Source organism: Aristolochia californica, unplaced genomic scaffold (assembly GCF_029961685.1).
Source record: "Aristolochia californica isolate CCGP_79_NKW_82.1479 unplaced genomic scaffold, dmAriCali1.0.hap1 SCAF_12, whole genome shotgun sequence".
In the NCBI taxonomy this organism is placed as follows: Eukaryota; Viridiplantae; Streptophyta; class Magnoliopsida; order Piperales; family Aristolochiaceae; genus Aristolochia; species Aristolochia californica.
The window spans coordinates 23,545,754-23,558,218 of NW_027181793.1; the positions used below are offsets into that span (position 1 = coordinate 23,545,754).

The 12,465-nt window shown below is 36.4% G+C and overlaps 1 protein-coding gene across 1 annotated transcript in view; it reads left to right on the plus strand.

Annotated features, from left to right (window-relative positions):
• The window catches only part of LOC137945511 (protein TIC236, chloroplastic), a 71,695-nt gene that overhangs the window by 55,533 nt on the left and 3,697 nt on the right, over positions 1–12,465 (plus strand). Inside the window, exons 14-22 of the mRNA XM_068791436.1 lie at positions 1,427–1,549; positions 2,705–2,980; positions 3,098–3,163; positions 3,248–3,379; positions 6,466–7,278; positions 7,405–7,685; positions 9,575–9,828; positions 9,910–10,148; positions 10,261–10,452. Of these exons, the coding sequence (XP_068647537.1) occupies positions 1,427–1,549; positions 2,705–2,980; positions 3,098–3,163; positions 3,248–3,379; positions 6,466–7,278; positions 7,405–7,685; positions 9,575–9,828; positions 9,910–10,148; positions 10,261–10,452 (2,376 nt within the window). The remainder of the gene's footprint in view (positions 1–1,426; positions 1,550–2,704; positions 2,981–3,097; positions 3,164–3,247; positions 3,380–6,465; positions 7,279–7,404; positions 7,686–9,574; positions 9,829–9,909; positions 10,149–10,260; positions 10,453–12,465) is intronic.

The window sequence follows — 12,465 nt, forward strand, 5'->3', positions numbered from 1 at the left end:
GAAAATCAACACATTTGAACAGTATCCACCAAGGTGTTCAAAGAATATACATTTCAGAAGGGAAACCAATTGAACAATGTCTGAATTGCTCAAGCAATAGTATCTCATAAAGTTGACAAGTTAGATTAAAAGCTTCTATTTGATCTAATTAGTTCTCCAAGTCATGTAACTGAACTACCATTGTGTTCAACAGCTCAAGCTGTGAATTTTGAATTTTATTTGAAATTTTTAACTGAGTTTCATTGAGATTTATAAAAGGAAAAACTGTCCTTTCAAAGTCAAATGGATTTATTTTTTTAACATTGGAATTAGCAAGTGCATAAGGATTGTTAAGTTGCTTTGAAAGAGGATTTGAAAAATTAAAAAATTATTTATTCGGAAATAAGAAATTCCAAAATTAGTTGAATAAATTTATTCACTCCCCTCTAGGTTTATTCCCTTTGGGACCTAACATTAAGTAATTAAAAAATGTGTAGTAGTTGATTCTTTGATGAGACATGTAGAATACTGATTTCCTTCAATAGAACCTTTTCTTATATAGTCCACCTCTGTGGTTTTGTTTCAAAATAATAAATTTGACCATTAACATTGCACATTATTTTTCTAAGAAGAATAGGTTTCTTAATTTTGATTCTGGAGTCAGTCAGTTAGCACCTCATATGTTGTGTTAGAAAATATGTTCGGAGGTATTTTAATCATTTCATTACTTCCGTAGTATTATTTCTATATGTGATCTTGTTCTTTACATTGAATTATGTCTATGGTTTAATTTTCATGTACATAGGATACATAGTTAGAGAGATATAAGGTGAATTAACATTATTGTGTATATAGGGGTATTCTTGTAATTTTCTTCAAACCCTATTCATTAAATAGAGCTGGGGGTTGTGCACGATCCCCAACGAGCTCTCTTTTGGAGCTTTTCTCAATCTCTCTCCTCTCTTTCTCTCTCCTTCCACCTAAAACCTCAAGTTTTACATGTTGCTTGTGGCATTGGTGTGTATTTTGTTTCAGGTTGGATTTGACCTTGAATAATACATGGTTTTCGCTCTTCCAGGTCACTAGTTTGTCTTTAGTTGTGATGGCATTTCCTTAACTATAATAGTGATGAAATTTTATTAATAAATAATTACAAAATATTGTACATGACTGATTTATGCACAACTAAAATAAATATCTACTAGTTGATTTCCTTTTCTTAGGGGATCTGGCTTTGTCTGCATCAGAATATGCAGCAACCTGGATTTGTCCTGTGTGATCTAACATCTGACCTGTGCTTTCTCTTGTGACATCAGATAGCTTTAGAAAAATCAGTTTAGAGAAACAGTCATTTTTCTCTCTTTTGCATTTCAAAGTTGTGCTGACATTATGTTTGGCATAAATAAATATATCCTTATGATGAAGGCATCGTTACTTGCATTTTCAGGCTGAGCTCCAACTTAATTTTCTAAAAAGGAAGGGTCATGGAATGTTGAATCTACTTCATCCAAAATTCAGTGGTGTGTTGGGAGAATCCCTTGATTTGGCTGCTCGCTGGAGTGGTGATGTTGTGAGTATTCCCATATTGAGACACTGTTATTTTGTAATATTGTGCTACTGCATAAACTGTCTTTTCTATCAGTTTATAGATGTGCATTTAAGCTGTCCTGCTTTGATCAACCTTACAGATGTCAGCCTTCAACATCCAATGGTGTAGAATCCTAGAAAAAAAAATTGTGATCCAATTCAAACACCTCAACAGAGTAATAGTGAATTGAGTGCTCAAGTTTCTCTTATGCCTTTTGGCTGGAGTTCTATTTTTTTTTTTTTTATGAAATGTGATTTTATTAAGAGAACAAAAGGAGGAGCTAACTCCTAAAAATAAGAGATTGCAAGGAGGCTCCTTGCTCGGCTAAGCTGGAGTTCTAATTTTAAGTGTAGCCTTGTTGCAGATTCTGTTGTGGAGCAAGTTCCATTCTCATTTTTTATGTTACAAAATCTTTGTTTAAAATTGGTGAAGATTAGGCTTGTTTTCTGTTAAATCCTTTTGTTTCACAATCTGCTGGACATGGGGATTGTGCCCTAACTAGTTCCATGGATGTGTGAAATGCCTGGTTGCACAGGATCACAGGAGACAAGTGCACTTTCTAGTCGCTTTCAGGCGATAATTTTTGGTCTTTGCTTGCTTTCCTTCTCTGTATTTGCTTCTCACATCTTTCTTTTCTATTCATTTGATTATTTGTTTAATTTTTTAAAGAAGAGCTGTTACTGCATTTTTTCATCTATTATTCCATCTCAGCATTGAGCCAGCAGCTGTTGCCCTTATTGCTGCTTTGGGAACAGTTACAAGATTTCCTTGATAATGTTGTTGAAGGAGAAAAAAGTTGATAGCCATCACTGCCGGTTTATTACATTGGCTTGTCTTTTTTCTTTTCTTATTCATCATGCTCTTTACAGTTGATACAACATCTTCTCTTTTAAATAAAGAAGGAAAAGAAGGATGTTAAGGTTCTTTTTGTTGGATACCAAATTAACTACCATAGAGGACACTGCAACTTATCACATTTGTTTTATTAGTGAGAATGTGCTGAGTAATAGGCTGCAATTTGTTGATGCACATACTCACATGTTGGCTGTCTCAGTTGTGCTTTTTTTGTTAACTTAGGTATTCCTCTAATTTATCGTGCACTCCAACACTTTCCCACTTATATGGCTAAATTTTCAGATTACTATTGAAAAGACCGTTCTAGAGCAAGCTATCAGTAAATATGAGATTCAAGGTGAATATGTACTGCCTGGATCTCGTGATAGGTATCGTATTGATAAGGAAAGGAATGGGCTATTGAAGAGGGTAGTTGTTGGAGATTTGGGTAGTGTAATGTCTTCCATGGGGAGGTGGAGAATGAGGTTAGAGGTTCCCAGAGCTGAAGTTTCTGAGATGCTTCCACTTGCTCGGCTTCTTTCTCGTAGTACAGATCCTGCTGTTCGTTCTAGATCAAAGGTAACTTATTTTTACTTTTTTAATTAATTTATATAACTACTTTAACTCTAATATTATTATTTTTATTCTTAATTTTACTCGGGTGATTCTGCTTGCAAAGTAATGATTTATTTTCAGGACCTTTTTATGCGTAGTTTGCAATCAGTGGGGTTTTATACGGAAATTCTTCAAGATCTCCTTGAGGTACCTATCTCCTCTAGTGGATGGTTAAATTGTACTTATAGAACTTTTATTAATTGGTTGGTAAATAACTCCATAAATTTCCAGGCAGTACGAAGAAGATATGTTTCACCAGATGAGATTATTCTAGAGGATATAACTCTTCCAGGTTTAGCTGAGCTTAAAGGTCGCTGGAATGGATCTCTTGATGCCAGTGGTGGAGGCAATGGTGACACATTGGTAAACTTCCAAAGTTGTCTAAAAAAGCTATAATTGGTTTGGAGTCACCATAAACTTACAATGGACCATGTTTTTGCCTAATTCTCAAAAAAAAAAAAAAAAAAAAAAAAGAAGAAGAAGCTTAACTCTAGGCTTCTTTGTGGAAACTGTGCTTGCTGTGCCGTTGTGTGCCATAGGTCTGCATATAGAACAGACCCCATCTGATGAATGATGGCTCACATTACCCGTCAATATGTGTGGATACTATAGCTGTGGTTTGAATAACATAGCACCATAATCATCTCTCTCTGTCTCTCTCTTGATTACATGAGGAGGACATACAAAGGAGAGACACAAATGCCGTCTCCAAGCCCAAGAAGGGATGGGGGCAGGATAGATTGGATTTGTGACATTGTGAATTGTAAAAGAGTAAGGCAATCAATCTTTAAGAGCACCCTGTCTGTCTAGGTAGAGAGGTTCCTGCAAGCCTGTTGAAGATAGGGCCAAAACTGGTTTTTTAGAGTCTACTGATAGAAAAAGGAAAACCAAGATGTGTGATCAGAACTTGAGAACATTAGCAACTGAGAATAGAGCCTTAAAACTCACATAACCCCTGTCAAATACATTGTTAAGAATTAAGTAACCTAATTCACCCACAACCCCCTGGAGGCATTGGCCAATTACTTCTTCTATTTCAGATATTTTATCTTCCATTTCTTGTACTTGGAATCACATTCCTTGGTCAGCTAATTTTGTGGCTGATGGGCTAGCTAAATTTGGAACTTCCCAGCAATCTCTCATTGTTTGGGATGGTCTCCCTTCCTTGTAATTTTGCTTCTTTCAGCCTTTTAACATAACTCAACACTATTTAAAAAAAAAAAAACACCATAAAAAATGCTGCATATACCAAAATAGGCTAGAAGCATCAGAAAAACAACAAGCATCATGTCACATCCGATGAAGAAGTATCACCAACAATCAGGGTAAGCATCACTGCTAGCCAAGGAATTAGCAAAGATGATTTCTGCTTCTAATGTTTGTCTCTCCCAGTGATGGCTACAGGGTCAGAAATATTCTCAAATCTATCAAAGTTTTGTATAAGACGTCCTTCAGAAGGGAGGAGGGTTTGTTAGTGGTGTCATCCCTTAAGTCCAGTTCATGACTGTATGCCCTTCCACCAAGAGAGGACGAGAGAAATTATTGACGCAAGTCTTTAGGCCTTTGAGAGTAGCCTTCATCTTTGTTTTTTAGGAATCATTAACAAAAGGGCTAGAGAAAACTAAACATATATTACCTTCAAGGGATCTCCGATTCCACTTCGGCTGAGTTGTTTGCTCTCCTTCAAGGGCTCATAGTATTCCAGACACTTAAGGGAAGTTACCAGTCCACTCATCAAACCTGAAATTTTACTAAATTATCCTCGTAACATAAAACTTGAGACAACAAATGCATAAAAGGCTTGAGATGATTGATGATTTTCCAAATACTAGAGGCATTGTAGGGTTAGGTTTGGTGGGATCCAGAAAACAAGAGATTAATACACTTAATTGAACAGTGATTTCTCCATATTGCACTCTTTTCAGTCCCAAATTGTGAGAACTATTTCACAAGGAGAACTTGGTTTATTAGTTAAATCAACCTAGCCCTCTCTTATCTTTCAAAAAACAGCCCTCCCTCCATTGACAAGATGATAACTTGTCTGAAGCTCCCTTGCAAAAAAAACAATTCTTATTAGACTCAATTTCAGAAAAGACGCTTACACTAATGCAAGAGATTCATATCCTGGCTCTGCCTGATATGGTGGAGTTTTGAGGACTCATCACAGTACTATTCTGGCCAGTTATGCTGACCGCTTGGCATACCTGACTCAACTTCCATTGGTTTTGACATTATTTGGTCTTCCTACAGAGGTCAGCTTTGTGTTGAAGGTAACTCCAGCATCATTATTGGTTGTTCTAAGTCAGTGGATCCCCTTGACAGCATTGGATTATTTTCCATGAAACTATGGATATTTCTGAAATGTTTCCTTGTACTTGGGGTCATGTTCTGTGACAGCTAATCATGTAGCTCATTCTCTTACTAAACAGGAGTTCTCTCTCCAATCTCGCATTGTAACAGAGACAACCCCACACCCCCCATGCCCTAGTTTTGTTCTCTTTCCTTTGTCTTTGGAATAAAACTCATCTTTCTCCAAAAAGAAAGAAAAGAGAGAGAGAGACTCTTACTTGTTCAAAAAAATTCGAGAAGAGACTTATTGGACAAGGAATTGATGAAAGATAACAATGAGAATGCCTGACAAAGTAGTATTAATCAAAGTGGTCCATCCTGCTAGGTTTAAAATTCCCTTTCCAAGTAGACATCCGCCATTCAAGCCTTTTTATCATAAGGGTCTAAAGATTTTTATTTGTATGATGAAGAAACACAGGAAAAGTTAAATACAAAATGGGTAGAGTAGAAACAGTATGACCCAGCGCCTCAGCAATTTGGGAACTGAATAGTGAAAGTAGGACCTTGATGTTTGAAAATTAGTCCAAAGAGCCATTACAAAAACAAGTGTATCATCAACAAACTGTAACAGACATGTACTAAAGTGAGGTTGCAGCCAACCGAAAGACTCAGCTGTGGTGCATCTGACTGCAGGCTAAATAGAATAAGGGATAAATGGTAACCGTACCTAACACCCCTTGAGCTGCTAAAAACCCTTAGGCAGCTACATTTGTAAGAACTGAAAATGAAGCTGATGATAAACAACTTTGATCCAGAATTTCCACTTATAATCAAACCTCATTTCCTACAGAACATGATCTAAAATTGATTTTATCTAACCAAGTCATTTTACTTGAATTTCAGGAGCTCGCATTTCTCAGTCCATTTCTTTCACTTCATTGGAAGTATCCCATGCATCTAGTTAGGTCTATTATATTAATTTTATTGAAATTTAGTTTGGTTAATGGTACCTTTTTTTCTCTTTTGAGTTTTTGAGACACTATCAAGACAATACCTTTTTAAAAAAAATTGGCCTGGAGTTTCTGCATTTATGAAAAATTAGAGGTTTTGTATGCTGTTGCTTGTTATGACCACAAATACTTAATCATTTTTTTCTACAGGCGGAATTTATTTTTCATGGTGAGGATTGGGAGTGGGGATCTTACAGAACCCAGCGTGTTGAAGCTGAAGGAGCATTCAGCAATAACAATGGTCTTCGTCTTGATCAATTTTTCATCCAAAAAGAAAATGCTACTCTCCACGCAGATGGGACTGTATTGGGGCCTAAGAACAATCTCCATTTTGCAGTTCTGAATTTCCCTGTTGGTCTTGTCCCTGCCCTGGTTCAGATTATTGAATCATCTACTTCTGACATTGTGCATTCCTTGCGCCAACTATTGGCCCCTATAAAAGGTATTTTGCACATGGAAGGTGATCTAAGAGGAAGCCTTGCAAAGCCTGAATGTGATGTGCAAGTGAGGCTCTTGGATGGTGTGATAGGGGGAATTGACCTTGGACGAGCTGAAGTCGTGGCTTCAGTTACCCCAACCAGCCGTTTTCTCTTCAGTGCCAATATTGAGCCTATAATCCAAAGTGGGCATGTCCACATTCAAGGAAGTGTACCAGTGACTTGCAATCAAAGTGATGCTATAGAGGAAGAAAGTGGAGAGATTGGAAGAGGGACATGGTTCCCTAGTCAGGCAAAAGTAAAGGGATCCATTGATGGTTTTATTGAAAATAAGGTAGGAAAGGAAAGAAATGAGGAAGGATGGGATGTCCAATTAGCAGCTGGCCTCAAAGGCTTAAACTGGAATGTGTTAGATTCAGGAGAAGTAAGGATTGATGCAGATGTTAAAGATGGTGGGATGATGTTGTTAACAGCTTTGTGCCCCTATGCGGACTGGCTTCAAGGCAATGCTGACATTTTTCTTGAGGTAAACCAAGTTGACTGAAGTACCTGTTTCAGATTTGCTTTCGTAGGGTATGGATTTGTGTTTTCTCTGTGATTTACTATGTTTTATGACGGCAAAATTTGGCTTTCCTTCATGCCTTCCAAACAGGTTAGAGGGACAGTGGAAAAACCTTTGCTGAATGGATCTGCATCATTTCACAGGGCATCTGTATCTTCCCCAGTTCTCCGAAGGCCTCTTACAAATATTGGAGGTACAGTTCATGTCAAATCTAATAGGTTATCAATTACTTCACTGGAAAGCAGAGTAGGCAGAAAAGGAAAGCTGTTACTAAAAGGGAATCTACCCCTTCAAACGACTGAACAGTTCTCCAGTGATAGAATTGATTTGAAATGTGAAGTTTTGGAAGTGCGTGCAAAAAACATTTTAAGGTTTGTTATTCTTCTCTTTTGCTTTTCCAGTTTTACTTGTGAGCTGCTTAATAATGAGGTGGTTACCACCAACATGCACTTTGAGCTGATTTTCCGAGAGTTATGTGGTCTCCAAAACTGGCAATAGTTGGTGCTGGCCCCATTCCTTTTCGTATATCATAGCTCACAATTTGTCCGTTCCTTTACCAAAGCTGAGAGGTATCGCTTGGAAGGTTCCTATTGCTAAGATCCCATGGTACATTTGAAAAGAAATGTGTGAAATTGAGTCCAAGGCCTATCCCAAAATGACTAGTCATCTTAGGAAACCTCTTTCCTAACTAATAAACTCAAGATCTTTGTACTCACTAATCTATGTGAGACTATTCCTTAACACTCCCCCTCACGTGTAGGCCCTCTGGGCTCTTACATGTAGATAATTTAGGTGGAGGCCCACTTACGAGTACCTGCTCTGTTACCATGTGAAATTGGGTCCAAGGCCTATCCCAAAATGACTAGTCATCTTAGGAAACCTCTTTCCCAACTAATAAACTCAAGATCTTTGTACTCACTAATCCATGTGGGACTATTGCATAACAAAAAGAATCAGCAAAAATTTAGCAACATGATGCTGCCAACAACAATTGTGATATCGGTTGGCAACTACCTCAGAAGCTCAAAGCGTTGAGAGACCACCTAAAGAAATGGGTAGTTGATCATCGTGCCTCCATGGTTACTGCTAAGTCTGAGAAGCTGGTCAAAATTTTTGAGTTGGATAAGATTGAAGAGGGAGAACACCCACTCTCATAGATTGAATTCAATACTCTGCTCTCTCCAATCACATGTCCTCTCCCTTACCTAACCTAGTAAAGTCCATTTCTGGGAAGTCCTAGAAATCAAAATAACCTGAGAAAACACATTGATTATTGAAACTAGGTTTCCAGAACCATTATCTATGGAAATGAAATTATCAAGGAATTGATTTCCTCATCTTCGACCTTGTTTCTAATTATTCACAATAGTAAATGACTTAAACAGCTGCTAGAAAAAAATCAACCAAAACTGTCGGAAAATATCAAAAGCTGGTCAGAACACTTGGAGAACTAGTTTCTGACCACATCGAACCATGAAAAGAGACACAAATTAAATTGGAGACAAGAAACCAACCCAGAAATCAGATCTATGCAAACAACAGATTTATGGGTTACTGGTTAAGTCCAACTGAAAAAATAACATGAAAGGCCAGAAAAGACCCGTTGAAATTCTCTTCAAAAAAAAGAAATTCTGTTTAACACTGATGGAATGATCAATTGAAAATATAACAAATAACAGACAGTAGAACGTTTATGTCATCGTGCCTAATACAGAACTTCTGGAAACCTTCTTCTTTCTTTCCCAAATCAGGACCAACACTGTGATGCCATTTTAAATTTAGGGAAACAGTAACAATACAAAAGTTGGGAATCTGAGATAGAAAAAACTTCCCGAGCTGGTTCTTTAAATCCTCAGCGATTTTGGCACACCCTTAAAGATATTCACGACTTCGTGAGAAGCTTTGATGTCTCTTTATCTCATGTTCCCCATTTAGCAAGCAGTCATGCTGACAAAGTTGGATGGAATGGATCTCTAACAGCTTATTGTGCATGTTTCCTTACCCTTTGATTCATTTTTAATCCTGTTTTAATTTTTTATGTATCTTGGCCTATGAGCTAGGAGGTCAAATTAATGAAATTTGAAGATCAGAAGGATAAGAGTAACTATCAATCTTCAAAGAGGTTGACAATAATTTAACCAAATTAAAAATATAAACATCACTATTTGTCACAGTAAGTACTTGATAATATAGTTTGTTTCTTTTGCAGGGTTGCAATGTTCCTTTGTTTTTTATTCTGACAGTTTTTCTGCTTTGACAGTGGCCAAGTAGATAGTCAAATACAGATTGCTGGGTCTATAATGCAACCAAATGTTTCTGGTATGATACAGTTAAGTCATGGAGAGGCATATCTGCCCCATGATAAGGGGAATGGAGCTGAGACTCGTAGAATAACATCAAGCCGGTCAATCCTTCCAAGTGTTGGCTACAATCGGATGGTTGCTTCTGAGCAGGTCTCACCATATCTTGGTTTGGGTCTCACTTCATCTAGTACCAAATTTCCTCAACCCTCAGGTAGTCTTCAATGCACAGCATTAAAATTGTCATTTCAATTTAGTGAGAAATACCTTTAACCATCATTTTTGTTGCTTGTAGATGAGAATACTGAAATTGATACAAGAAAGGAGCTAGAAAATGTTAAGCCCAGTGTTGATGTTCGACTCACTGACCTAAAGCTTCTTCTTGGACCAGAATTAAGGATAGTATATCCCTTAATCCTTAACTTTGCTGTTAGTGGCGAACTTGAGCTTAATGGCATTGCACATCCCAAAAGGATCAGACCTAAAGGAATTCTAACATTTGAAAATGGAGACATAAATTTAGTGGCGACCCAGGTGTGTCAAACTATTTGATTTTCACTTTGGAAAAGCTGGTGGCTTTGTTCTAATTTTGATCATTTATCAGTTTGAAATGGAAAATCATTAGATTTAACCTGTGCAAATGTAGGTGAGGCTTAAACGAGATCACTTAAATGTAGCAAAATTTGATCCTGAAGCAGGGCTAAATCCAACATTGGATTTAGCTTTAGTAGGCTCTGAATGGCAGTTCAGGATACAAAGTCGAGCTAGTAACTGGCAGGACAATTTGGTGGTCATCTCTACACGCTCTGTGGAACAGGATGTACTTTCATCTATTGAGGTAAAAAAAAAAAAAAAAAATCTGCATTAGTCAATCTTTTGGCATTCATTTTGGATCATTCAGAATCTTTAAAAAAAATGCTCATTTTGCTGTCACTTTTTTGGATCAAGTTTGGGCTTTGTAAGGGGTCCCCCCTTGATTGTTGTTCCTCTGCCTTCAGGCCTTTAATTAAAATCACATATTTTCTTTAAAAAAAATGAAAATTTGGTTATAAATTGAAGGATTGTTTTGGATAATAGCTTCTATTCTAAGCTTACCATATGGTTGATGTGGCCTCTGAAAATCTTAGATGCACTGAATGGTTCATACCATGCATATTTTTTTGCTAAGATCTGCTTCATATGGAACCAGCATGGTCCATGTCATCCATCTAGGAGACCACATGGACAAGCGGTGAGGTAGAATTCTCTTTCTCAGTTGCAATTATCTCTTTACCTTGTGAACCTTGGCGTTTGTTTAAGTAGTTGGGAGTTTTGATACCTGCTTAATTGTGTTCCTGTCCTGCTGAGTCATTGCTATGCCTAGGTGGACTCAGAAGTATATTCATCCATCTTCTCTAAAGTTGGCTATTAGTTGGATTGACATGGAATTCTATAATGCACGACTTTAAGCTGACACTAACTCAAGGCCTATTAGTGCACTTGGAAAGTTGGAGTGCAACGTGATCCATAGGCAACAAAAAATGCATTAGTCCACGCAGAATGATGGAATGGAGTTTGACTTCATTTTTTCATTAAATTATAGCATGTGATGTTCCACTAGGAGAGGTTGAATTTCACATTTCATCCTTACTATCACCGTCGTTCAGTGTAGCTGTCAATGACAATTTCAAAAAAAAAAAAAAAAAAAAAAATAGAGTCGAATATGACTTGAAGGGCAGTGCCAACGAGAATGAGGATGGGGGGCAGTCCCATCCTAATTCTCATCCAGCTTTCTCCATCCTTTTTTAATTATAACTAACTTTAAATATGGCCCATGTCCCCCTGACAGCAAACCACTTTGCTGACGAGCAGGCCAAACTGGGTACCTCCCTTCAATCCCTTGTATTGGGAGGCTCCCTCTAATTTGTAATCTTCTCTTTTTGCAATAAAATTCACACTTTTCATAAAAAAAAAAAATTTAAATTTGATTTTTATCTTCCCAAAAGTATTTTTTATCTAATAAAATAATGATTTCTATTATTGTTTATTTTCTAAATATCAACTGCAAAATAAATTCAACAATCAAAAACATTCATTATATAAATTTGGAAAAATGTAATTATTTATTTAAATGATATAAATACTATATAAAATCATAAGTTAGGTATTTTTAATAGTTTAAACGTAATATAATAAATGTATTTAGTTCAGGATTTTTACAAAACTAATTTATGTTTGGTTAGTTAATCACTTGGAAAGTTCATTATTTTTTATCATTGTTTGGTTATAAATCTTCAATATTTACTTAAATAATATAAGTATTATAGAAATAATTGACTTAAATATTTTTTAAATTGTCTAATTATTTTTAATTTTATTAACAAAATTCTATTACATTAATTATTTTGAATAAAATATCGTAGCAGTGAATTTTATTTGTTTATCTTTAAAATTCAAATTTATGTTTTTAATTAAAAAACTATCCTGTAATTTTGCACAAATGCACCCTTTTCTTCTAGTTTTTTTCATCAAAAATTTATTTTTATTGATGAATTCTTATGCACTTTCCATGATGTTACACTAACACAAAAAGCATATGCACTTCACTTTCTATATGGCACACTAACATAAAAATGTACATTCTCTAGAGAAAGCAGATCACCTTGGAATGCCCTTTCACTTCACCTTGGAATGCACTTTCACTTCCCCTTTCCCGGGTGAACAACTTTCTAAGTGCTATAAACCCCATCCCCCCATTGTACTCATCGTTGTGGCTTTGTTTGAGAAGAAACAAAATAATCTACAGTAATTGATCCATCAGTTTGGCACCTGGTTCATCATCTTCTTCATAATGTTTTGTTTATGTTAATAG